This window comes from Microcebus murinus, chromosome 16 (genome assembly GCF_040939455.1).
Source record: "Microcebus murinus isolate Inina chromosome 16, M.murinus_Inina_mat1.0, whole genome shotgun sequence".
In the NCBI taxonomy this organism is placed as follows: domain Eukaryota; kingdom Metazoa; phylum Chordata; class Mammalia; order Primates; family Cheirogaleidae; genus Microcebus; species Microcebus murinus.
In genome coordinates, this window is record NC_134119.1 from 58,532,828 (window position 1) to 58,559,344 (window position 26,517).

At 57.0% G+C, this 26,517-nt stretch overlaps 1 protein-coding gene across 1 annotated transcript; it reads left to right on the top strand.

The window, feature by feature from the left end:
- The first annotated feature begins 1,660 nt into the window (after positions 1-1,660).
- On the top strand, positions 1,661-25,689 carry GPI (glucose-6-phosphate isomerase). The gene is made up of 18 exons (XM_075992987.1): positions 1,661-1,876; positions 2,863-2,953; positions 3,630-3,698; positions 5,117-5,236; positions 8,412-8,495; positions 8,663-8,809; positions 10,259-10,330; positions 10,798-10,842; positions 12,131-12,184; positions 21,105-21,165; positions 21,552-21,595; positions 21,729-21,881; positions 22,831-22,960; positions 23,111-23,187; positions 24,677-24,805; positions 24,930-25,005; positions 25,091-25,157; positions 25,267-25,689. The coding sequence occupies exons 1-18, from the start codon at positions 1,752-1,754 to the stop codon at positions 25,397-25,399; spliced, it is 1,677 nt and encodes a 558-aa protein (XP_075849102.1). The 5' UTR covers positions 1,661-1,751; the 3' UTR covers positions 25,400-25,689.
- The last annotated feature ends 828 nt before the right edge of the window (positions 25,690-26,517 follow it).

Below are 26,517 nucleotides of genomic sequence, written 5' to 3' on the forward strand. Positions count from 1 at the left end.
TGAAACCTCGAACTCCGGGGCTTAAGCAATCCTCCTGGATCAGCCTCCCGAGAGGCGGGGACTACGGGTACAGGCCACCACGCCCTTCAGTGGAAGCTCCGTTAAATCTTAAGAGTTGCCGGTTCTTAGAGAAGGGCCTTGTGGACAGGACTATTCTCTGGAAAGTACTGCGACTTCTCGTTTCTTCAGTTTCCAGTCCCTTCCTAGTTTCCTTTTTCATCTTTAGGACCCCAAATCATCCTGGACAGGAAGAGGAGAAAGCCATTTGTGGAGGCCAGAGGTGGCAGCCACTGCATGGAGTTGGGAGGTGGGTGGGAGGAAGACCTAGACCTGGGCCTTCGGGGGGACAGGACACACTCCGTGGTTGGCTGGCCTTTCTGGGGAACCGTGTGATGGAGAAGCTCAATATAAGAGCTGGACTTGTTGTCTCTGATTGCATTTGTAACCCCTCATCCAGGCTCACGACTTCCAATGCCATCTGTTCACTGATACTCCCAAGTTTCTCCTGCAGCTCGGACCTTCTCTTCCCCTGTACTCCAGACATGAATACCCAGTCAACACCTCCACTTAGATGTCCAACAGGATTTGAAAACTTAGCATGTTTACAAAGCAGATCATGGTCTTTCCCCCAAAACTTGCACCTTTCCTAGTCTTCCTCACTTCAGTTGATGACAATTCCATTTTTCTAGGAACTCAGGTCAAATGTTAGATGTCATCCTGACCTTTCTCTCACCAGGAAAGTGTTAATTCTTCACTCATCGTAATATATTTGGACTACTACCATGCCCCCATGCACTCCCCCTACCTCGACCTCCCTGGCCTGCGTTATTGCAGTAGCTGCCTTTCTGATGTCCTTCCTTCTATTCCTGCCGTGTCAGTCTGATCCTCTGTAAAACATGTGACATGTGACATAATGTCCGTCTTCTGCTTAGAGCCCTTCAGTGGCTCCCCATCTCTATCAGAACAAACACCAAGGTTCTTACGACGACTTAACAGGTCCTATGTGATCCTGTTGCCTTCCCTTCCCTCTCTGACCTCATCTTCTTTCTTTTTCCCCTCATCCACTCCACCCCAGCCACACTTGCCTCCTTCTGTTTCTGGAACATTCTGAGTATGCTGTTGTCGCAGGCACTTTGCAGCTGCTGTTCCCTGTGCCCGAACACTTTTCCTCCTCTCAGATGGCCAGTTGGCTCTCTCCCTCACGGTCAGGCTTTTGCTCAGATGTCACTTTGCCAGTGAGGTGTTTTTTTTTTTTTTTTGACCATTGTATGTAAAATTGCAACCCTTACTGTCAGCATCCTTTTCTGCTTGCTCTTCCTCGGTGGCACTACCAGCATGTGAGGTATCATAAATTTTACTTGATATTTGGCACTTAGTGTCCACAGCCCCTGGAACGCTACCGGTGAACACGGAAGGTGTGGGTGGAGTTTTGTCGAATGAATGAATGACTGAAGCGGACCAGGGCGCGGGGGAGCTCGCCCCGGCCCCTCAGGCCGCCCTGACTGACAAGCCGAGGCCCCAGAGCAGGGGCCGCGGGCAAGGTCGCCCAGCGGGCACTGGGTAGCGAGGGGCGTGGCGAGGGGCGTGGCGTGGCTTGGCGGGGCGGGGCGCGCGGGAAGGGGCGTGGCGTGGGAAGAGGCGGGGCCGGGGCCTGCGCCATAAAGGCCGCCGCGCGCCTCCGCGGGCGCCCGCGCCCGCTCCTCCTTCCTGCCCCGCGCTCTCCGCGGCCGCTCCGCCGTTGCAGTCCCGCCATGGCCACCGCGTTCTCCCGGGACGCGCAGTTCCAGAAGCTGCAGCAGTGGTACCGCGAGCGCGGCCCCGACATCAACCTGCGCGGCCTGTTTGAGGCCAACAGGGAGCGCTTCCAGCGCTTCAGGTGCGCGCGGCGGGCGGCGGGGGCGCGCCGTGCGGGCGGGGCCGGGCCCGCGGGGCCGGGAGGCCGGGCGGCTGGGAGGCCGCGAGGCCCGGAGGCTGGGCCGGGGTCCCAGGGCGGCGGTTCCGGGGAGCCGGGGCCACTGACGGGGGCCCAGGCCGAGGCCGCACTTCGTCCTTGAAGTCTCCTTGGGGCAGGTTCCGGGGGCGCGCGGCTCGCCGCGGGTCTCGGGGCCGGGTTGCTTAGTCACGAGGAGCGGCGGCCCCTGCGTGGGGGTCCCCTCCCTCGCCCCCGCCGCAGCCGGCCCTTGGAGCGAGCTCTCCGCCCGCAGCTGTGAGGAGAGGCTCCGCCGACGCAGAGGTCTGCCCCTTCCTCCCGCTTCTGACCAGACGGGCTTGGACCGACTGCCCGGGGTGGGGGTGGGGGCAGGCCCGGAGACTTGCTGGGGGCCGCGGTGGAAAGGTGGAGATGTTGGGGCGTGGTTCCCGCCGAAGAGGCTAGGGCCACGGACCTGTGACCCACCAGGAAATGAGAAGAAGGAGCGTGGAGGAAATCTTGGGCGGAGATGCGTCCAAGCACGCTCGGGTCTCTGATGCTAGGGGTGGCGGGAGGAGGGTCTGTGGCCCAGAAGCCTTCGTTGGCCAGTCGTGCCATCCGGATGGATGCCTCAGTAAGTTGGAGCAGAGAGTGGAAGCTCTAGGAGGAGATGGTCACTCCCTGGGCTCGTGGGGGCAGCTGCACCCCAGCTCCTCATCTGAGATAAGGATGCATCATTTCTGCTGCGTCTGGGTTCTTTGAGAACGGCCTCTTTAACTGTGCTGCTGCAGCTCAGCCTGGTGGGACAGACACCACCGCTGTGCTGCCCTTTTAGGGTGTGGCACAGGGATGGTGTTTCTTCTAGAAGCAGCTCCCACTGCTGCTGCTGCTCTGGTCAGGGGGCAGGCTACGCGGACATGGGTGTGGTCGGCAGCTTCTGCATCTTTCTGCAGCTTGACCCTCGACACCAACCATGGGCATATCCTGGTGGATTACTCCAAGAACCTTGTGACGGAGGATGTGATGAAGATGCTGGTGGACCTGGTAATGTTCTGCTTCTGGAGGCTTGACCTGTGACCCACAGTGTGGCCAGCGAGCTGGGCTCCTGGCTCAGGGCCTTGAGCATCTTAAATTCCTTCTCTCGGGGCTGGATGCGGTGGCTCATGCCTGTAATCCTACCTCTGGGAGGCCGAGGTGGGAGGATTGCTCAAGCTTAGGAATTTGAGAACAGCCTGAGCAAGAGTGAGACCCGTCTCTACTAAAAATGGAAAAAATTAGCCAGTCAACTAAAAATGAAACAAAAAATTAGCTGGGCATGGTGGCGCATGCCTGTAGTCCCAGCTACTCGGGAGGCTGAGGCAGAAGGATCGCTTGAGCCCAGGAGTTTGAGGTTGCTGTGAGCTAGGCTGACCCACGGCACTCACTCTGGCCGGGGCAACAAAGCAAGACTCTGTCTCAAAAAAAAAAAAATTCCTTCTCTCATTGGACCACCTCTGTGCTAATGGAGGGCTTTGAGCACCTGTCCCTGGCTCAGGTTCTAAGCAGCATCCTAACAACCCCAGTTCCTGATGTCTGAGCAAGACTCTTCCCAGATAGTGGGAGAAGGAGCCAGGCTGCAGCCACCTGTCAGCTGGGGGCAGCACCAAGCCTTGTGCTTGGGGACTTAGACTGGTGGTGGCTAATGTGGGTGAGACCAGGCCTCAGTGTCTTTTCTTCCTAGGCCAAGTCCAGGGGTGTGGAGGCCGCCCGGGAGAACATGTTCAATGGCGAGAAGATCAACCACACGGAGGTAAGCAGGCTTGGTGGACACAGGGTTCCGCATACACGCTGGGGCCTCTTCCTTCCCTTTGGGGTTTATTTGACTGTTAGCGGCATCACCCTGTGTCTTCACCCCTTCTCTTAGGCAATGCTTTTGCTTAATGGGGGCCGGATGCCTTTTTCCTCGGGCTGGTTGCAGGGCTGGGGGCGTGTCTTCCCCAAGACTGGCAGTCTGGGCTTGGAGAGCTCCCTGGAATGGCTCCCAGTGTCTGGCCAGGGAGGAGCACGTCTCAAACCCGAAGGAAGAGGGTTTCTTAAGGCTTGCTCAGACATTTTCTTGGAGAACTTAACTCCGATATATCCTTGCTGCAAATTATATTAGTGACAAGGAGAATCTTAATGTCACAGAAGATCTCAACCTGCTCAGCCGGAGGAGTTGGAGGGACGCAGTGGGAAGGCCAGGCCTGTGGGCCTGTTCCTGACTTGCTGTGCTGAGCACTCAGAGTCTCTGTCCTCATGATGGCATTTTGCTCCTTTTACGTGTGAGGAATCTGAGACTCAGAGGTCAAGTCACTTATCCCAGACGTGACAGGTGTCAGAGGCACAGGCAGCCTGTCGTGCGCTGCTGGGCTAGGCCGAGAGAGGCTGGCGTCGGGGATTGCTTCTTGGAGGGGTGCATCTGCCTGTGGAATGCAGGGCAGGAGTGGGGTCGGGCAGGGTGGCACAAAGCCCTCCACCTTGGCCTCTCACCAGGCTGGAATCCCAGGACTGGCCTCCTGCCCACCTGGGGTCTTTTGACCTTCCCTCACCATCTCTGCTGGTTGCAGCTGGGTTGGGGCCATTTGACGCATGAGACCAGGCCGGCTGCCTGGTACCTGTCACAGACTTCAGGTTTGCTTTCCAGCAGTTGGTAGCGATGCAGCTGTTTGGTGAGAGGAGCTTGAGTTGCCTGCCTTGCTCCACGTCCAAGGGGCTAAGGACACGCCGGCAGACACCATGTACTCTCCTGAGGAGGATGAGGTTACTTCGGGCTTAATGAGCTCTGGTCCCCTGGAGGCACTTTTTTGACATGTGTTGCCACCATTCTCTGCCTTTGCTCATTGTTCTTGCCTCTGACTGTTGGTGCCTTGAGCACCTATGGTGGCCCCTCGGGGCTTATCCGAGGCATGTTCAGGTCCCTCCCCCCCCCCCAGTCCCCTTCTGTCTGCAGCACATAGTGGGGTGGCACATGCTTTGCTTTCCCCAGAGTCCTGGGGTGGCTCCTACTTCCATAAGCATATGGTGGGTTCCTGGTACCAGACCGTGGCACTCACAGAGGCCTCAGGGCTTGCCTGGCTAGTGGGCAGAGGGCTGAGCCGGCTCTCGGGACCACGTGGCACCATTCCCAGCTGGGAGCGTGGCTGCCCCGGGGTGAGGGGGTGGTCTTCACGCACTGTCCCTTGCCCCCAGAACCGGGCAGTGCTGCACGTGGCCCTGCGGAACCGGTCGAACACACCCATCGTGGTGGATGGCAAGGATGTGATGCCGGAGGTGAACAGGGTTCTGGACAAGATGAAAACTTTCTGCCAGGTAAGCGTCTGCTGGGCTGGGCTGGCCCCTGGCTGTGTGTGCACGTATCTGGGAATCTGGGAGCCCTAATGGGCGGCTCCTCCGCTCCCCTTGGAGGCAGGACTCGGGCCCTCCCTGCAGCCTCGGGTAGGGGTGGCCTGTGTGATTGCTCACCCTGGGACCCCTGCTGAGGCCCGACTTCCCCTGGCCCTGCTCCGTGGCTGGCAGCAGTGGGTGTAGTCTCTTTCCCGAACTGCAGGCACCGGTGGGCTCACGGTGACAAGCTGGCCAGGGGCAGAAGCCTGAAATGAGAAGTGAAGGCCCCCGAGAGACAGGATAGTGGGGGAGACTCGCATTTTCTAACCTCTTTAGTCACATGCACTCACTGCCTAGTCTAGACTCAAAGTCCATGTTGTAAAAACGCCTCAACCCCACTCCCAGCTCTGTCTCCAGAGGCAGCCTTTGCAAAGCTTCCCGTGCTGGGCTCACGCCTGTAATCTCAGTGCATTGGCAGGCTGAGGCGGGAAGATGGCTTGAGGTCAGGAATGTGACCCCAGGCTGGACCACACAGTGAGACCCCGTCTCTAAAGAAAAAAAAAAAAGTTAGCTGGGCATGGTGGCGCATGCCTGTAGTCGCAGCTATTCAGAAGGCTGAGGCAGGAGTGTCACTTGAACCCAGGAGTTCGAGGTTGCTGTGAGGCATGATTGATCGTGCCACTGTACTCCAGCCTGGGCCACAGAGCAAGACCCTGTCTCAGAATGAATGAATGAATAAATAAAAAGTTTCCCATGAAATCTTTCAAAAATGTTCTTTTGCATGTAATAATGCACACATCTGTTGTCTCCTGTTTGAAACACATATATGTACATGCATGCACCCACAGGTTGTTTTCTGCCTACTCTTTTGCAGTTCACTTCTACTTAGAAATGTGTGAGAAATGTCCATGTGTCAGCGTCATGCATGTAACCGTGCTTCCTCTTTTTCCTGTGTGTGTGTCAGGCAGGGGTCGGGGTTGCCTCAGAAACTAGCCCAGTTTCCCCATGTCAACCCCTGTTGCCTCAGTTGCTATGCAGGGGTGATTCTGCAAGGGTCAGGAGACATCCGCAGGCCTAGAGTACAAGGGGCTTGTGTGTCTTTGTGAGCGTGTGCATGTCTGTCCGTATGGGCTATGCGTGCTCTGTGGGTGATCATCCGAGCTCCTCTGCTGTGAACGTTCGCTGCTTGTCTGTAAGAGTAGTGGCCCCGTGCGTGGCTGGTCAAAGTCTGGTTGCTTTGGCCAAGAGCCACCTTTAGACCTGAAGATGATGCTGGCAATAGGAGGTGATCTTGGCATCAATCCTAAAGGCCTGGCAGCCACCTAAGTGTGACTTCCCTGGGCAAGGAAGGCTTGGGATCCTGCTGGGAGCCTGGATTCCAGAATGTCCCTCAAGGTGGTCGGTCCTTGAGAGGGGCTTTAGGTGGGGGGAAAGGGCATTTCCTGCCATGTCCTGCGAGTGGCACAACTGATACCAGCAGCTTGGTGCTCTGTTTGATCAGTCTGTGTGTGCTCAGGCGTGCCACGTGGACAATGACCATCTGGGGTCCTGTTTCCAGGAAGGCCCCCCCCAAAAGCTGGCCACTGCAGTACCTGACTCAGACAGATGGGGTGTTTGTAGTTCCAAACAAGTTGCTGAACAGCAGCAACTCCGTGGTGAGGAGCATTCCCCATGGCTGTGCTCAGGCAGGTTTGCCAAGATTGGGTGAAGATGGTCACTGGGACTTGATTGTAAGTGGCAACACCTGAAACCAACCTGTACTCGTTGGTCAGAGGACTTGCTAGCAAAAACAGTATATTCATATATTGTAGTCCTTGGGCACACTGAGGGATTAGGGAGCTACGGTTGGATTGCCCTGCTCTGCTGTTCAGGATATACCTGGAAGTTAAAAACAGAAGTTACAGACTTGGTGGGCATTGTAAAACCTCACCTGGTCAAGCAAAGGGTATGTGTAGTTATAATAAAAATAAACACATTTTCCCCTCTGGAATGCTTTATTATAACCCTTGATTGGTGAGATTAAGGGTTGAGAAGCTGAGCAGCTTATTTTTTTTTTACTTAAATTTATAATCTTATATTATTATTTTTTTAATCACAAGGAGATAATTGAGACTGAATGAGCAGCTTATTTTATTTCTGTCTGTATTGACGGAAATTTTCTCATGACAGTTGGTTACTTTATTGTTTAAATTAACAATAAAAGTTACTGGGTCTTGTTGGTTTGGGGAAGGGCATATAGCTCACTGCCACCACAAACTCCTGGGCTCGAGCGATCCTCCTGCCTCAGCCTCCCGAGTCGCTGGGACTATAGGCATGCGCCACCATGCCCGGCTAATTTTTTCTATTTTTTGTAGAGATGGGGTGTCGCTCTTGCTCAGGCTGATCTTAAACTCCTGGCCTCAAGCAGTCCTCCCACTTCAGCCTCCCAGAGTGCTAGGATTACAGGCATGAGCTACGGCACCCAGCCAAGATAATTACTTTTCAAAAAGGGGGGGTTCCCAGCAGACATGGTTTTTAGAAAAAAAAAACAACAAAAAAACAAAAAGGGGGGGTGGGAATGAAAGGCAGGCAGTAGTAGTTCTGAAATTCAGCAGGACGCACATTGGCAATTGCTTGGTTAGGACTCAAGGCCCAGGAATGAGCCTTCCAGGCTCTTGTCTTCACCCCGACATGTCCTTTTTTTTTTAGACAGTCTCGCTTTGTTGCCCAGGCTAGAGTGAGTGCTGTGGCTTCAGCCTAGCTCACAGCAACCTCCAACTCCTGGGCTCAAGCGATCCTCCTGCCTCAGCCTCCCGAGTAGCTGGGACTACAGGCATGCGCCACCACGCCCGGCTAATTTTGTCTATATACTTTTAGTTGGCCAATTAATTTCTTTCTATTCATAGTAGAGATGGGGTCTCGCTCTTGCTCAGGCTGGTTGCAAACTCCTGACCTTGAGCGATCCTCCCGCCTCGGCCTCCCAGAGTGCAAGGATTACAGGCGTGAGCCACTGCGCTTTTATAATGAGGAAGTAGAGACCAGTTGGTGGTGAGGGTGGCAGGGATCTACCACTGTGGTCTGGAGAGACCCCTGCAAGGGCCTGAAAGTTGGGACTGAGGCGTAAGGACGCAGAAGTGATGACGTGTGTTCGGGCTGATTGCATCTCTGTGCCCTGTGCCAGCGTGTGCGGAGCGGTGACTGGAAGGGATACACTGGCAAGGCCATCACGGACGTCATCAACATCGGCATCGGTGGCTCTGACCTGGTGAGGAGGGGAGGGGACTGCCTTGGGGTGGGCTGAGGGGCCGGGAGCCGTCGGTCCTCCCCGGGGCTGTGGGTGTGTCCCAGTGAGGGGACCTGGCTGTCTACACCTCTCGTGCGCCCTGGAGTCCTGGTCTCTGATGCTGCGTCCCCCCCTCCCCCTCCCCGCAGGGACCCCTCATGGTGACCGAAGCCCTGAAGCCGTACTCCTCAGGAGGTCCCCGGGTCTGGTTTGTCTCCAACATCGATGGGACCCACATTGCCAAAACCCTGACCAACCTGAACCCTGAGTCCTCCTTGTTCATCATCGCCTCCAAGGTACGGGCCCTGGGTGCGGACGGTCCCAGCCGGTGCATGTCGGGGCAGGCAGGGCGGATGCTTTGCCCTTGCCCTGGGCACCGGGCCCTCTTGACCAGCTCTGGGGGAACGTGCTTTGTGGATCGGGTCAGCGCAGCTGCGCTCACACCGTCCCCTTCTCTGACAGCAAATGCTGTTGGCCAGAGGAAAGCCCGAATGAGTCCACCTTTGTCTTCATGCCACACCTACTCATTCTGTGGGGGCTCTGCTCAGCTCAGACTGTTCTCTGCGTTCTCACAGCTCTCTTTTTGTCTTTCTTTCTTTCTTTCTTTTTTTTTGAGACAGAGTCTCTCTTTGTTGCTCAGGCTAGAGTGAGTGCCGTGGCATCAGCCTAGCTCACAGCAACCCCAAACTCCTGGGCTCACGCAATTCTCCTGCCTCAGCCTCCCGAGTAGCTGGGACTACAGGCATGCGCCACCATGCCCCGCTAATTTTTTCTATATATATTAGTTGGCCAATGAATTTCTTTATATTTATAGTAGAGACAGGGTCTCGCTTTTGCTCAGGCTGGTTTTGAACTCCTGACCTTGAGCAATCTGCCCGCCTCGGCCTTCCAGAGTGCTAGGATTACAGGTATGAGCCACCACGCCTGGCCTCTCACAGCTCTTTACGTTTGCTCTTTCCCAGAGCCATGCCTTGACAATATGGGGTCTTTGTTTGTTGTCATCTATGCTCCATTTACTCACAGTAATCACATAAAATATTAAGAATTCCATCTGGGCCGGGCGAGGTGGCTCACACCTGTAATCCTAGCACTCTGGGAGGCCGAGGCAGGAGGATCGCTCAAGGTCAGGAGTTCAAAACCAGCCTGAGCAAGAGCGAGACCCCGTTTCTACTAAAAATAGAAAGAAATTAATTGGCCAACTAAAAATATATAGAAAAACTTAGCCGGGTATGGTGTTACATGCCTGTAGTCCCAGCTACTCAGGAGGCTGAGGCAGGAGGATCGCTTGAGCCCATGAGTTTGAAGTTGCTGTGAGCTAGGCTGACGCCACGGCACTCACTCTAGCCCGGGCAACAAAGTGAGATTCTGTCTCAAAAAAAAAAAAAAAAAGAAAAGAAAAGAAAAGAATTCCATCTGGATTCTGAGACCCAGCCCAGCCTGGGCTGCAGAAAGCTGCAGGGAGATGCCCTGGCGTCTGCCAGACCTGCAGGATTGGGGGGATGGGTGTGGCTTTTACCCTGGTCCCCGTTTCTTTGGTTACGAGGTGTGGAATCTGAAGACAATGCTGCAACTTCCCCGTGGCCGAGTGTACATGTGGGCCAGAGGTTCTGGGGAATAGCTGTCACTGACCCCAAACGCTGCTCATTTTGACACCTGCGCACCAGTGTGGCTTGTGCTGCTGAGCGCTGGCTGGAGGCCACCGCCCACCCCGCTCTGGGGCCAACCGCTGTGCTCTCTGCTTGCAGACCTTTACCACGCAGGAGACCATCACGAACGCAGAGACGGCGAAGGAGTGGTTTCTCCTGTCGGCCAAGGATGTGAGTGGGCGGCAGGGCCTCCCTCGGGGCAGGGTGGGCAGCTTGTGGGCTGGAAAGAGCCCTGTTGCTCCCAAAGTTGGGGGCAGGAGGTGGCCTCCCTCTGAGGCCTGCCTTTGTTCATCTCTGGCTTTGCCAGCCCTGGACACGCCAGACACGATGGCACCTGCTCTAACTGGCTGAGAGCCCTTTTGTGGCCCTGCGGGATCCTTTCTGCTCCTAGCCACACCCACTTTATAGGGGAGGGACATCCTTGGGCCTCGTATGCTTGTGTGGGGGGGGATGGGCACGCTGGCCTGTGACTTCTGCCTTCTTCACCTTGATGTGGGCCTCCTCGAACAGCCTCAGAATCAAGAATTGAGAATAGTCAGCCCCCACGCAGAACCCTGGATTCTCTAGCGTGGGAGGATCACTCCCCTTAGGTGACCCTCTGGGGAGGGTTTGGTGAAACTCGGCTCTGTCTCCCGCAGCCTTCTGCAGTCGCGAAGCACTTTGTTGCCCTGTCCACCAACACGGTAAGTGCTGGCATGGCCTCCCGTGGGAGGGCACCGGCCCCATCGGATCTCGGCCTGTTAGAACACAGGAGCCGAGATGGGGTTCGCAGGTCTGGGGCTCTCGGCGGGGCCGAAGGGGTGGAAGGTTGGGTGCTTGGGGGCTGCAGGCCATCCTTGCCTTTTCCCCATTCTGCCCTTCTGTCTCTGCAGCCCTGAGTTGGGGCTTGCAGACCGTGGGACCGTGATAACCCAGTCTGTCTCCCAGCCTGACTGGTACCCGGATCACTCCGTACATGTGACCTGCCTTGGCCTCTGGCCCCAGCCTCTCCCCAGCTGGGACATGCTGGGCAGGGGTCAGGGATGCATCCTGTTTCTCACCTAGGGACATGAAGCCCCAGTGAGGGGGTGTGACTTTTTGCCCCCCCTCACCCCCCCTTAGTGATGGTGTGAGTTAGTGACGCTGGGGTTAGAACCGGGTCACCTGGCTGTGAGGTTGTGCAGGGTCGGAGGGGGGAGGCTCAGCAGGACAGAGCAGGGGTGTGCTCCAGGAATAACAGAAGCAGTCGATGTCGCCTGGTGCCTGCTGTGTGGCAGGTACCGTGCTAAGCTGTGTCAGAGCCAGGGACCACACCAAGGTCATCCCAGCCACTTCTTTCCCCCCCGACCTTGACCTGCCCAACACAGGATATCTTAAGGCTGGCTACCCACAGCACCGTGGCCTGCCTCCCACAGGCAGAGCTCAGGCCACCAGTGGGGCTTCTCCTCCTGCGGGGAGTAGGTAAGGGGCTGCTGGCCCCACCTGCCCAGGGGACTAGAGTACCTGAAGAGCAGGACTGGTCCTTTCCTTAAGGCCTCCTGGGGCAGAATCACGGTGTTCCCAGATATGGGAAGGGCTGGGCAGCTGTCCAGGCTGTATGTGGCCTGGCCTGGAGGGTAGCCCCTGCCTGTGCTCGGATTCCGGCCCTGGGCTCAGGTTCCCAGAGGTCCTGAAGGGTCATCCCTTGGCATCTTGGACAAGCCCAGGTGACAGCCCTTGCAGGGCAGTGTGTGGGCCAGGTCCTCACACGGGGTGTGGAGCCCCCCTCAGCAGGAGGATCTGCAGGTACACTGGGGTGCTGCGGGTGAGCTGGCCTGGGGTGCAGTGCTGGGTGGGCGGATCCCGGACCCCACCCTCGACTCCTCCACACAGCTTCAGCCCTGCCTGGGGCTCTGGGGACGCTGAGGGGGGTCGTGCACCCTGCACTGCACAACTCCTCTCCTGAAGCTCCTGCCTGTTCTACTAACAAATGCTCCCTTTTGCCCTTTTTAGACCAAAGTGAAGGAGTTTGGAATTGACCCTCAGAACATGTTCGAGTTCTGGGATGTAAGTACAGGCGCCTCCTGCCCTGGGTGAATGATGTGTCCTTTGCCAAGTCCTGACTGCTGAGCCAGCTGCAGATGAGGGGCCCGTGAGGTCAGGTTAGCATTTATCGAGCACCTGCTACATACCTAGCGCTGGGGAAGGCAGAGAGGCCCTCAGAGACTTGCAGGGCAAGAACAGCCCAGTGAGGACGAGAGTTCCACTTCTGCCCCAGGGCACGGCTCGCAAGGCCTCCCTGATACTCCCTGGGTGCCTGCCAGCAGCACCGCTGTGGGGTAACCAGAGTCACCCCCGCCCCCCTCAGGGAGCTCAGGTTATGAGTTATTCTCAGTGATGACCTTTCTCTGAACTGCAGCCACAGTCTTTAAAGGCCAAGGGGCAGGGTGAGGCGGGAGGTGCGACGGAGAAGGCCTGGAAGGGGCCGAGGGAGCAGCTGGCAGGGTGGAGACGAGGGCCGGGCAGGGGCCTGGGTGGAGCCATGCCGGCCAGGTCGCAGAGCAAACCTTGCCTTCAGTGGCAGAGCTGCGACAGGTGGGCACATGGACTCACCTGCGCTGGAGCCGAGCAATGCAGCTTTCCTTGCGGGCTTGCCTGAGTTTGGCGGCCGCGAGAGAGGGCTGCGAGCTTGCAGGCGCTGGCTGGAAAGGCTCGGCCGCAGGGCTGCCGTGTTGGTGTGGTGCTCTAACCCAGGCAGTGCCCGTGTCGGGGTTTTCCTTCCCACTGGGGCTGTTTCCAGGCCTTTGGACTGGAGGCTGTTTGCTTGGTGGCAGCATCCACAGATGTGACCTCATCACTCTGAATGTTCTAAAGGCCCTTCTCTCCTGGGGTCTGGGAGAGAATGAAGCCCTAATAATGCCCCAAGCCATTCACTCTGTATAACGAGCTAACCTCTTTCTAGAATGGGACTAGTTATGTACCATCCTTGGAAGAACTGAGAAGAGTCACTCAGATCATGTGCTGCGTCCGGGGGCGCAGATGAGGAGCCCCAGTCGAGCGAGACTGTGCAGCTGCTAACAGATGTTGCATGCCTGCTAAGGAGGGGGCACCGTCCACCTCCTCCCCGGGACCCGGAGCCTGAGCGGGCGGTGGGCAGGGACATGCGGGCACCCTCGCTAGGCAAGGAGCCCGGCAGAGCAGGGGTGTCATTGCCCACGTCCACCCCGCCAGCAGAGATGCGGTGGGGTATGGCTTAGGGAGAGAGGAGGGGTCTCGCAGGTAAGGCCCAGGAATGACAGGTGGGCACAGGAACAAGGGGCAGGGGTGAGGCCTGAGTGGCTGGAGCGGGCACAGCGGGGGCCTCCTGAGCCAGGCTGGACATTACCACGGTGGCTGGAGGAGGCACCTGCCGGAGTCACTAGAGTGTATATGGCTGAGTCAAGAAGGTGGTGTCTGGAGAACCCAGGGACAGGAACAGGTGAGGTTTCTGGCCCTACCTAGGGTCCCTCAGGCAAGATAGAGGCATCAGGTCAGGCGCAGGGATGCAGTAGGGCTCTGAGAGGAGGGGAAGAGTCCGGGCTGGTGGAGGTGTGTGTAGGTGGTGAAACTCGGTCTGCCAGAGCCAGTCATGGGGCAGCCTTGACAGCCCACCTTGGAGAGCTCATTTTGGCTGGTGGGGTCCAAAATGGAGCCAGGACAGGTACAGGTGAGTTGTGAGGAGGAGCCAGGACAGGGAACGATATGATACAGGTGAGGTCTGCGATTCTAGAGGAGACACAGGTATGTAGAGATGGTTCCATCAAGTGAGGGCTGAACAGCCAAAGTCCGGCTCAGCTATTCAAGGCTCTGTGGCATGGGACGCGGGGGTCTCTCTGGCCGGTTCTGAAAAGTGAGAGTCAGGTAACGGGTGGCCGATTGCTCAGACTAAGTGTACAGGACTCAGGTAAACTCAGGTGAGCCATGGTTCTCAGCATCCTGACCAGGTGTGATGGGCAGAGCTCAGGGTGTCACAGAGGCCTCTGAGAATCCGGAGCAGGTCCAAGGCGTGGCCTGTGGCATCGGGGTCTGGCTGGGGTGGGGTCTTAGGAGCCCAGGTGACGAGGAGGTAGGACGTACCTGGTTACAGTAGGCGGTGAGGACTGGGGAGCTCTGTCGTGAGGCTCGATCCAACAGCTCGTGGCAGGTACCGATCTAGAGTCCCCCATCTGCGGGGCGAGGTTTCCATGGCCCTAGCCCGTCAGTGTTTGGCAGCACAACTCTCACCAGCCTCGCTTCAGGCCGAGGGAAGCAGCCGGGGTCTGTCGGGCGTGAGGGAAGCGTGTGTTCAGGTGAGGTGTGTGGTGGCGTCTTTCCGGCACAGTCCGTGGAGCGTGTGTGTCTGGGGTCTCGGGAGCTGGCATCAGACAAGGTGCGTACGGCTGGGTTTCTTGTACGTGTAGGTAGAACTGGTCAGGTGAGGACACTGGAGCTGAAGGTAGCCAGGTAGAGTTGGGTACGACAAATGAGGGCAGAAATCCGTGACTGGGTCCGGGTTGGAACTATGTCCTCAGGTGACGTCTGAGCAGCTCTGATGATGCACAGGGCTTGGGGGCGGGGGTGAAGGAGGAGCAGTGTGGTCCTGGGTCCTCTGGGAAAAGGCTGAAAAGGTGGAGTCAGGCGAAGGGATGGAGAACTGCATCCATCTGGAAGGTTCATGAAGCCTGGGTCTGACACAGGTATATAGGGCAGGTCTGGCAGGTGAGGTTTGAGGGGTTCAGGTGAGACACAGGTTGGTACTTTTGGGTCTCACAGGTAAGGTGTGAGCTGCTGAGCTCAGGCCCTTATTTGTACCGAAGTCTGAGAAGTTGGGTCCAGCACGGCAGGTAGACTTTGTCAGGTAACTTCTGTGACACCAAGGACAAGAAGAGGTAGTTGACCTGAAGAGCAATGGTCAGATTTGTTAATCTCTGTCCTGCAGTTGACGTTAGGCACAGGTACGTAGAGCAGCTGTGCCAGGTGAGGCCTGAGGAACCCGAGTTAGGCCCATCAGGTGACTGGAGTAGGTCTCTCAGGTGAGCTCTGAGAGGCTGAGATCTGGGTTTTGCAGGTGGGGTCAAGACAGGCAGGTGGAACTTCTTGGGTGAGCTTGGAGTCCCTTGGCACAGGGACATGGAAGGGAGCTTCTTGGGTAAGGTCTGTGGAGTCTGTATGTGGCACAGGTTAGTATCTTTCTGTCTGTCAGTGCTGAAGAACATGAGTTAAGTACAGATGTGCAGGGCAGGGTTTGTCAGGTAAGGTCTGTGGAACCAGGACCAGGGCAGGTTCACAAAAATGAGTATGGTCCAGTGAGATATGAAAAGTCATAGTTGAGCCCAGGTAAGAGGAACCAGTTGTGTTGGAGGAGGTATGAGAAGCTGAGGTGTGAGATACAGGTAGGGAATGCTGGCCCATTAGGTGCAGTCTCAGGAGCAGCATCAAACGCAGGTAGGCAGAGCTGGCCCGCCAGGTGCAGTGTGAGGACCCTGGGTCAGGCTCAGGTAGGTAGAACTGGCCCGCCAGGTATGGTCTGAAGAGCCAGGGTCATGTACAGGTAGGTCAAGCTGGCCTGCAGGTATGGTCTGAAGAGCCAGGGTCAAGCACCGGTAAGTAGACCTGGCTCACTAGGTGTGGTTTGAGGCGCCAAGGTCAAGCACAGGTAGGCAGAGCTGGCCCACCAGGTGCAACGTAAGGAGCCAGGGAGAAGCACAGGTAGGTAGGCCTGGCCTGCCTGGTGTTGTCTGGGGAGCCAGGGTCCGAGGCAGGTAGGCAAAATCGGTCTGCCAGGTGTAGTCTCATGTGTAGGCCTGAGGAGTTCGGGCTGCACACAGGTGGGTAGAGTGGGCTCTTTCAGGAGCTGGATTTGGGCGAAGGTGTGTACTTCTGGATCTTTGTGGTGAAGCCTGAAGAGCCAGGTTAAGCTGAGGTGAGTAGAGCGGCTTCTTGGGTCAGGCCCACAGTGCTGGGGTCTGTACAGGTAGGTAGAATGCTGGGTTTCCTAGGAGGTCTGTGGCCCTAAGTTAGACGTCGGTAGGAAGATGTGTCTCTCTCAGGCAAGCACTTTGGAGCTGGAGGTATTTATAACTGTGGTCTTGCAGGTGAAGGCATTGAGGCTCTGGCTCAGGTATGTTGATCCTGGTGCGAGGCCGGGGAGAATGGGTTAGTCACAAGTTGGTGGAAGCACATCTTTCAGGTGAGGTGTGTGGAGCACAGGTGTGCAGAGGTGTCCCCAGTCGATGAGGTCTGAGGCTCCTCCCTGAGGTGGTCAGTGCTGGAGTCGGGCAGAGGTTGATGGCATCGGATCTGTCTGAGTCGGGAAAAGCTGAGCGAGACACGGGGTATAGACTGCTGAGGTCTGGCTCAGGGAAGTAGGGCTAGATCCCAGGAAGGTGTGAGCAGCCGGCCGGGCTCAGGGAAGTAGACCCGCGTCTGTCAGTTGAGGCGTGAGGGGTTAGGCATAGACAGGCATGTGAAGCCTGGGCCCTCCGCCGAGATGTCTGGAACGTGTCTCTGACAGGTGTCTAACCCGCGGTGCGGGGCACTGGAGTTGGACACAGGTGGGCAGAGCTAGGTCTCCCAGGTGAAGCCATTGCATCCGTGCTCAGGGCTGGTGTGTTCATCCGGCCGTCTCAGTGTGGCAGAGGTGTATAAACGTGGTCTTAGGTGGCTTCTTGCCACCCAGGTTCAGGCACAGAAGTATTCCTGGGCGTGTTAGGTGAAGAGGGTGAGGCAGGGTCTAGCTCAGGAATGCATGGTCACTGTGGCTGGCTAGGCCTGAGGAAAGGTGGCTCAGACACAGGTGGGCCCCTTGGCGTTGGGATCAGGCACAGGTAGGTGGGTAGTGTGAGCTCTTACTAAGGGAAAGCCATAGTCGTCATAGGTGTGTGCACCTGGGTCTGCCTGGACATCTTTGGGGAGCTGTAAGGATCAGGTAGGACAGATAGAATGCCCTGAGCCAGGTCAGCTGCCTGTTCTCAGCACCTGATCAGGTGTGATAGGCAGAGCTCAGGGCATTGCTGAAGGCTGAGCATCTATCTGCAACCAGTCCAGGGTGGAGTTGCCCAAGGGAGGAAAAAGGTAGGATTATACCTGGTTCGATTGGGTGAGGCCTGAGGTCTGGGGTAAGTGAGGCACAGAACATCAAATGGAGGAGTTGCCTTTTTAAGGTATGTTCTGCAAGGCCCGCTGCAGGTAAAGGTGAGGTCTAGAGACTCGTGTCTGCAGATTGAGATCCCAGAGGCTCAAATCAGACGCCGTTCGGCTTTGCGGGGCTCTCCCTTGATATCCGAGGCCCTGGTCTCAGCCAAGGTCATAGCCTGGAATCTGTCGGTCTCAGGGCTGGCCGTCTGCTCAGGTCCAGTTTCTAGGGCTGAGTCGGTGAGGTGAGGTCCGAGAGCCTGTGCCAGGCGTGGTTACTTTATGGTACTGTGTCTGTCAGCTTAGGTTTCCCCAAGCCTGGACCCTTTCCAAGTGAGGGGCCCCGCGGTTCATCTCGTTGCCAAGCCAGAAAGCTCTGGGGCACGCTTGGTGGCTCCCTGATTCAGTGCTCTGCTCCCTCGGCCAGAGTGGCGTCATTCTCCAGGTGACCACCTGGACTTCTCACCTCGCCCACAGACTCCTGGTGCTCCTCCTTCAGCTCTTGGCTTTGGCTCTCTGATGCTCACCCCTTCCTGTATCTTGTAGAATGCGCCATGCTTCTTCCTGCCCAGCCTATCTAAGCAGGCTACCAGGAGAGAATTAAGCCCCAATACCGCAAGGCATTTATTAGGTGTTATAAGTTAACACCTCTCCTTGTACCTAGAAGGGTCCTAGTCTTGGGCCATGCTTGGCTTGAATTGAAAAGTCAAGTTGCTCAAATTATTTCCTCTGGGGCTTCATTTTCTTGTAAGAGAGGCTGCTCTTGCCGTGGGACCTCGGCCTGTGCCGTCGCGGCTGCCGGAATGCCTCTCCCTCCCCGCTCTCTGGGGTGCCCCCCACGGTTCCTGTCCAGGCTGAGCGCCCCTCAGATTCTTTTTGCAGTTGGTCTCGGCACCGTGCTCCCCTTCTCCTGAGCACCTGATTCTCAGTGTCACACGTGCCAGCGTGATTACTGCGTTTCCACCGCTCTCCCCCGCTTGGCGGCGTTCGTTTCCTGTGCGTGGACCGTGGTAGGTGCTCCAGAAATGGTGGTTAGGGGCACAGCGTGCAGTCGAGAAGGCGCAGTGCGAGCGGTAGGCCTAGGCGTGTCTTGGGGTGAGGCTGAGGTCGGTCACGCCCAAGTATGGGCCACTGTCAGTGTCCCAGGGCGTGTGGGGTAAGGTGCTCGGCCTGTCACCGTCAGAACGGGGGGCGTGGCTGCACTAAGGTATGAGGCTTGGGGTCTGTCAGTGTCTCAAGAGGCAGGACTAGGCACAGGTAGGAGTTGCTGGGTCTTTCATTGTCTAAGCAAGAGTGCGTGGAACAAGCATGAGGCTCTGGGCCTCTTAGTCTGAGGAGGTGGGCCTGGCACAGGTATGGGGCCCTGGGTCTGTGTTCAAGGAGGTGGGCTGGGGAACAGACTTGTGGGTCTTTGTATGAAAAGGCCCAGCCAGGACCAGGTAGGAGGTGGAGGGCTGTCTTGTGTTGAAGGAGGCAGGACCAGGCACAGGTGAGAGGTGCTCAGTCTTTCATTATCCAAGGAGGTGTGCCTGGGTACAGGTATGAGGTTCTGGGTCTGCCAGGTGTCTGAGGAGGTCAGCAAGGCCACAGGTATGAGGTTCTGGGTCTGCCAGGTGTCTGAGGATGTCAGCAAGGCACAGGTATGAGGCTGGGTCTTCCAGTGTCTGAGGAGGTGGGCAAGGCACAGGTATGGGGCTCTGGGTCTTCCAATGTCTGAGGAGGTGGGCAGGACACAGGTATGAGGCCTGGGTCTGCCCGTGTCTGTGGAGGTCAGCAAGGCACAGGTATGGGGCTTGGGTCTGCCAGGTGTCTGCGGAGGTCAGCAAGGCACAGGTATGGGGCTTGGGTCTGCCAGGTGTCTGCGGATGTCAGCAAGGCACAGGTATGGGACTTGGGTCTTCCAGTGTCTGAGGAGGTCAGCAAGGCACAGGTATGGGACTTGGGTCTGCCAGTGTCTGAGGAGGTCAGCAAGGCACAGGTATGGGACTTGGGTCTGCCAGGTGTCTGTGGAGGTCAGCAAGGCACAGGTATGAGGTTCTGGGACTGTCCATACCTGAGGAGGTGGAGAAGGCACAGGTATGAGGTGCTAGGTCTGCCAGTGTCTGAGCAAGTGGGCAGGGCACAGGTGTGAGGCCCTGGTTCTGTCAGCGTCGGAAGGTGGGAAGGGCACAGGTACGAGATTCTGGGTCTGCCAGTATCTGAGGAGGTCGGCAAGGCACAGGTGTGAGGCCCTGAGTCTACAGGTATCTGAGGAGGTGGGAAGAGCACAGATGTGAGACCCTGGTTCTGTTAGTGTCGGAAGGTGGGCAGGGCACAGGTGTGAGGCCCTGGTTTCTGTCAGCGTCGGAAGGTGGGCAGGGCACAGGTGTAAGGCCCTGGTTTCTGTCAGCGTCGGAAGGTGGGCAGGGCACAGGTGTGAGACCCTGGTTTCTGTCAGCATCAGAAGGTGGGCAGGGCACAGGTGCGAGGCCCTGGTTCTGTCAGCGTCAGAAGGTGGGCAGGGCACAGGTGTGAGGCCCTGGTTCTGTCATTGTCTGAAGGTGGACAGGGCACAGGTATAGGGCCCTGGTTTCTGTCAGCGTCGGAAGGTGGGCAGGGCACAGGTGTGAGGCCCTGGGTCTGTCAGCGTCAGAAGGTGGGCAGGGCACAGGTGTGAGGCCCTGGTTCTGTCATTGTCTGAAGGTGGACAGGGCACAGGTATAGGGCCCTGGGTCTGTCGGCGTCGGAAGGTGGGCAGGGCACAGGTGTGAGGCCCTGGTTTCTATCAGCGTCGGAAGGTGGGCAGGGCACAGGTGTGAGGCCCTGGTTTCTGTCAGCGTCGGAAGGTGGGCAGGGCACAGGTGTGAGGCCCTGGTTCTGTCAGCGTCGGAAGGTGGGCAGGGCACAGGTGTAAGGCCCTGGTTTCTGTCAGCGTCGGAAGGTGGGCAGGGCACAGGTGTGAGACCCTGGTTTCTGTCAGCATCAGAAGGTGGGCAGGGCACAGGTGCGAGGCCCTGGTTCTGTTCAGCGTCGGAAGGTGGGCAGGGCACAGGTGTGAGGCCCTGGGTCTGTCAGCGTCAGAAGGTGGGCAGGGCACAGGTGCGAGGCCCTGGTTCTGTCATTGTCTGAAGGTGGACAGGGCACAGGTATAGGGCCCTGGGTCTGTCGGCGTCGGAAGGTGGGCAGGGCACAGGTGTGAGGCCCTGGTTTCTATCAGCGTCGGAAGGTGGGCAGGGCACAGGTGTGAGGCCCTGGTTCTGTCAGCGTCGGAAGGTGGGCAGGGCACAGGTGTGGGGCCCTGGTTCTGTCAGTGTCAGAAGGTGGGCAGGGCACAGGTGTCAGGCCCTGGTTCTATCAGCGTCGGAAGGTGGGCAGGGCACAGGTGCGAGGTCCTGGTTCTGTCATTGTCTGAAGGTGGACAGGGCACAGGTGTGAGGCCCTGGGTCTGTCAGCGTCGGAAGGTAGGCAGGGCACAGGTGCGAGGCCCTGGTTCTGTCAGCATTGGAAGGTAGGCAGGGCACAGGTGTGAGGCCCTGGGTCTGTCAGCGTCGGAAGGTGGGCAGGGCACAGGTATGAGGCCCTGGGTCTGAGGGGCCATGCCCAGGCCTGTCAGAGAAGCCATGGTAAGGTCTTCAGCAAGTCTGTGGCTCTGTCCGTCGCGTGCTGTCTGCCTGGTGGTCAGCCCAGAGAGTTGCCCGCGCCTGGCCTGCTGTCTCGCTGCCCCGACGTGGGTCGGGCCCCGGCGCTCTGAGCTGCACCTGTGGAAAAGCCGTGCTCCCCGAAGAGGAGTTGGTGGCAGGTGGGCGGGGGGCGGGTGTCCCGGCCTCCCCTCAGCACCTTCTCCCGTCTCTCCTAGTGGGTAGGAGGACGCTACTCCCTCTGGTCGGCCATCGGACTCTCCATCGCCCTGCACGTGGGTGAGTGTGCCGTGTGTCCTTGCGTCCTGCAGCCCCCGTGGGAGGCGGCCTGCGGTTGGGGAGGGAGCCCGTGTCCCCGAACACCGTCTGCCCCACAGCTGCCGGCCCCTCTGCCCTTCCAGGCCCACAAGGAAGGTCTGGGTTTTCTGCGGAGTTTGCAGACTGGCCCTCCTGCCCCTCGCAGCTGCGGTCCTGTCTGTTCCCGTCCTTGGCAAGCTGGGTCCCCGTGCTCAGAGCCAGCTCTGCCTAGAGAGGCTGTCTGCAGGCGCGAGTCCTCCGCGCCATGTCTTCTGGCCCTCTGTGCGGCCTTCCCCGGGCCCTTAAGAAGCACTGCCTGGAGAACGCAGGGCGTGGCTGTTTCTGCTGACTCTGCTCTTGTGTCGCAGGTTTTGACAACTTCGAGCAGCTGCTCTCGGGGGCTCACTGGATGGTGAGTGCAGAGGCTCCTCTTCTCCGCCAAGTGCTGGCCAGAGACGCGTGTTGGTCCTGCCGCCTCCCTTTCTCCCCGCTGTCCCTCCCTCCCCGGCAGCCGCTCAGCTCCCACCCACCTGCTCCTGTTGCAGGACCAGCACTTCCGCACAGCCCCGCTGGAGAAGAATGCCCCTGTCCTGCTGGCCCTGCTGGGCATCTGGTACATCAACTTCTTCGGGTGCGAGACGCATGCCATGCTGCCCTACGACCAGTACATGCACCGCTTCGCTGCTTACTTCCAGCAGGTACCAGCTGCCCGGCCCTGCTGTGGCGTCAGCAGGGCCTGTGGGGGCCTGGGAGGTCAGGGGGCCCAGGGCCAGCTCCTCCGGAGTGGAACGTGACTGGTTATCAAGCCGGTCGGGTCCTGCCTTGACTCAGGGAATGTGTCTCAGCTGGGTCCCTTCTTCCTTGGGCGTCACTCTGCATGCCTGCCCCAGGGTCGGGCTGTGAGCCAGGTCCCCTTACAGCCTGCTCTGCCTCAGTCCCTTCAGCAAAGCAAGTCCGCATCCAGTCTGTGGTGCCTCTATGGGCTACACAGCCCTCTGCCCCCTGGGAGTCTCCAGGGCCCTGGAGACTGGGCAGCCCCTCTCCTGGTCAGATTCTGTTTCCAGAAGCCTGTCCACATCTATCCCCGCTTTTGTTTACAACAAACCTGGGTTGTAGCACTGCATCCCTTGAGCTCCTTTGGGCAGGTATAGCTGACTTTCACCAGCCCCTGGAGGTGAATCTATGATTGAAGGAGGGGCCGAGGCTCCCCAAGTCCCAGCTGCCTGGGTGAGGGTTGCCATGACCAGGGTCTGGGTTGGTACCGAGTGCCTCGAGTACAGTTGAAGTGACAGCCCTCAGTGGCTATACACTCGGGACCCCAGCATGTCTCTCCCTTAAGAAATATGAGTTGAAGATTTGTTTTCCTGAAGACCAGTTTTGTTTCCAGGGAGGTCCTCACCTGACGTCCAGACCCACCTTTTCTTGGTCATGGGTCCTTCCTGCAGATGGTGCAATCCAGAAAGCTTGGGAGGCTGTGTCCCTATGGTGCAGGGAGGCCGAGGGTCATGCCTGTGGATGCACAGGTGCAGGTTGTCACAGGGCCAGGGCAGGACAGGCATGCCCGGAGCGTCCGAGGCAGGACTTGTGCACAATGTGTAAAGGAGCGAGACTTGCAGGTAGAGGGCTGGGTTTCTGTCCCCACTCCAGGGCGACATGGAGTCCAATGGGAAGTACATCACCAAGTCCGGCATCCGTGTGGACCACCAGACGGGCCCCATCGTGTGGGGGGAGCCAGGGACCAATGGCCAGCATGCCTTCTACCAGCTCATCCACCAAGGTAGGGCCGTCTGGTATGGACAGGGATGGTTCTGGGCGAGGAAGGATCTTGCCAGCAGGGTCTTCTCACTTAAGTCAGTGCTCTCCTCTGGGCCACAGGGGCAGCTCCCTTGGGCTAGGGTCATGTGGGTGACCGCAGTGTCCTTCACAGGCACCAAGATGATCCCCTGTGACTTTCTCATCCCGGTCCAGACCCAGCACCCAATACGGAAGGGTTTGCATCACAAGGTAAGAGCCCCCATCCAGACCCGCCTCGCAGTTCCTCAGGCTCGCGTTGCACCCAGACCTCCTCCGCTCTGACGCGCTGGGCAGCAGTTACGTTCGTTTTCTATTCCTGCCCTCACAAATTACCACAAACGTAGTGTCTTCACATAATACTCAGTTAAGAGTGTCTGTGGCTCAGAAGTCCAGCAGGGCTGCCGTGCATCTGCATCGAGCCTCACGGGTGAAATCGAGATGTTGGCAGGACTGTGTCCCCTTCTGGAGACTCTGGGAGAAAACCCTTTTCCTTGCCCAGTCTTCTTGTCGGCAGAACTCACTTCCATGTGGTCGTAGGACCAAGGTCTGGTTTCCTTGCTGCCGGCGGCAGATCATCTTCAGTTCTCTAGAGGTCCCTGGCTCGTGGCCTTGTCACAGAGCCAGCAATGAATTGCTGATTGAATCTTTCTCAGGCTTTGCATTTCTCCTGCCACTTCTGTGGCATCTCTCTGGCTGAGTTGCCTGCCTTCCTCTTCTACCTTCCCCGTCTATTTTTAATGGCTCATGGGATTAGATTGGGCCCACTGGGCAATCCAGGAAAACAACCCCTTTTGCAAAGTTCATAACCTTAATTCCATCTGTAAAACCTTTTTTGTGTGTAGTGTAACATACTCAGGCAGAACAGCAGGGAGCAGAGATCACGGAGCCGAGATCTTGCCTGTCACAGCACAGCACACGGGAAAGCCATCCAGTTCACAGCCTAACAGAGTCTTCAGAGAGAATTTATTGTGCCTTGTCTTGGTTGTGCAAGAGAGCACAGGATTACTGTGGCACACGCAGGCTTTGGAGTCAGTGACCTGGGATTGAATTCTGATTCTTCCCCTCTGTGGTTCTGTGATCCACCACGGTTGACCTGAGGAAACTGAAGCTCAGCTAGAAAAGAGAGGTGACGTCTCTCCTCAGGATCTTAAAAGACAGATGTTGGGAAGATTGTTAGCAGGACTCTTTGCAAGTAGTACATAGTCTTTAAAGAGTAGTTAGCATTGTGGCTCATGCCTCTAATCCTAACACTCTGGGAGGCTGAGGCAGGAGGATCGTTTAAACTCATGAGTTCGAGACCAGTCTGAGTAAGATTGAGACCCCGTCTCTACTAAAAATAGAAAAAAATTAGCCAAGTATGATAGCGCACGCCTGTAGTCCCAGCTACTTGGGAGGCTGAGGCAGGAGGATCAGTTGAGCCCAGGAGTTTGAGGTTGCAGTGAGTTATAATCACACGGCTGCACTCTAGTTGAGGTGACAGAGTGAGACTCTGTCTCAAAAAAAGAAAAAACAATAGTTAGCATTGTTACCTTCTGATGTCATCCGCTGTGCCCCCACCCGCTGTCCATCCTCGCTCCAACTGAGCTACGCAGTGACGGAGCCTGGCTGGGACTAACCTCAACTGAGGAGTACCATGTGGTCTTGACTCTTTGCCCGAAGCCCTGGATGGTGTTTTCAAGCATAATGTGTCTCTTGTCAGATCCTCCTGGCCAACTTCTTGGCCCAGACAGAAGCCCTGATGAAGGGGAAATCTGTGGAGGAGGCCCGGAAGGAGCTCCATGTTGCAGGAAAGAGTCCAGAGGAGTTAGAGAAGCTGTTGCCGCACAAGGTCAGCACTTCTCCTGATCTCGGCCCCTGGGGCAAGATGTGCTTCTCTTCTGGGAGTTTGGGGATTAGGACTGACTTGAGGGCAGTGTTTTGGTGTTTTCTAAAGGTCTTGGTGTTTTCTAAAGGTCTTTGAAGGAAATCGGCCAACCAACTCTATTATGTTCACCAAGCTCACACCCTTCATTCTTGGAGCCTTGATTGGTGAGTGAGTAGGGGAAGGTGCTGGCATGGCATAGGTTGTGCTGGGCCGGGGCAGCCCTGATGTGCCCTGTCTGCCCCTCTGCAGCCATGTACGAGCACAAGATCTTTGTCCAGGGCATCATCTGGGACATCAACAGCTTTGACCAGTGGGGGTGAGTTGCCGGCTCAGGAGCGGGTGGTGAAAGCCTTTGGGTTGGGTGAAGGATTTCACTAGCACCATTGGAACCTTCCTCATATCCTTCATCCTCATCTTCATGGCAGAGTGGAGCTGGGGAAGCAGCTGGCTAAGAAAATTGAGCCCGAGCTCGATGGCAATGCGCCGGTGACCTCTCACGATTCTTCCACCAATGGGCTGATCAGCTTCATCAAGCAGCATCGCGAGGCCAGAATCTAATAAACTCATCTCAGCTGCAGCCTCTGTGGTCCCTGGTCCTTCCTGTCCCTCCTTGCCAGAACCTGCACTGCATGGTCCTGCCCTTCCCTGCCCAGAGCTCTGGTTGTGGGTTTGGACCACAGGCCCTTTCGGGGATGCTGGTCTGGAATTGTCACCCTTGCTGCCTCTATGTCCATCTGTTCTCCCAGTGGTTTACAACTGGCTGAAGTGTTTCGGTGCAGCTGATTTTTCTGACCCATGTTCACATTGTTCACATCCCGGGTGGAAAAATAAAGATGCCATAAAGGAGACTGGTAGGCTCAGCTTCTTGTTTTTTTCCTGTGATGGTGCTTTGTGTAGCTAGTCGGAGTGTGCAGTGGGAGGAATGCTATGAGTTGGCGACTCTTGACTACAACTGGTGCGTGAGCAGCTCTAGAGTGGAGAGCGGTCCCTTCAGAAAAGAGTGGGGCCCCCAAAGTCAGGAGGGTGACTTGACCTATGGAATCAAATCCCAAGACTTGAGTGGGAAGTTGTTCTTTGGCTGGCAAGCTCTGCTGAGGCCACTATTGACCCACCCTCTTTCTTAATGCAACTGATGAAAAGTGGAGCCTTATCTTGTCGGAAGCACTTCCTCTATGACAAAGGAGCCAGCACAAAAAAAAAACACGTCTACAGCAAGAGGAAACCCTCTCAAGCTAACTTGGCTTCATGTGAAGGATCTGCAGTGGGACTACTGTGCTTTTGAAGGCCAGCTGCCAGGTCCCATGTCTTTTGTGATGCAGAAGGAACTGGCACATGTCAATTGCCAAATGTCCCTTGCCACGTGTCCCTTGGCCCTGACTTGTTCTGCCCCTCATCACTGCCGCTGTCATTAATTGCAATTTCCACTTGTCCCATGGCTACCAGTTGTAAGTCTTGAACAGGTAGGTCTTCAGTGGGAGACTAAAGCAGCTTTCAACATCTTCCTTCCGTACTTTCTTAAATACAAATTGTATCACAACTTGCTGCTTCGTGCAAGTTTGTCAGGAAGTCCAAAGTGAGTTAAATCAGACACTTCACACCTGTAATCAGTCTTTGGTTACATTGTTCCAAGACTCCACATTAATATCAGTGGCAAGTTTGACATTAAATTGCCTCTG

What these genes read in the sequence shown, in the direction of transcription:
- GPI (XM_075992987.1), top strand. Translation starts at nt 1,752, where the DNA reads ATGGCCACCGCGTTCTCCCGGGACGCGCAGTTCCAGAAGCTGCAGCAG. An exon ending in GCATCGGTGGCTCTGACCTG is followed by an intron (nt 8,496 to 8,662) that starts GTGAGGAGGGGA and finishes CCCTCCCCGCAG; the next exon opens with GGACCCCTCATGGTGACCGA. An exon ending in TTGCCCTGTCCACCAACACG is followed by an intron (nt 10,843 to 12,130) that starts GTAAGTGCTGGC and finishes TGCCCTTTTTAG; the next exon opens with ACCAAAGTGAAGGAGTTTGG.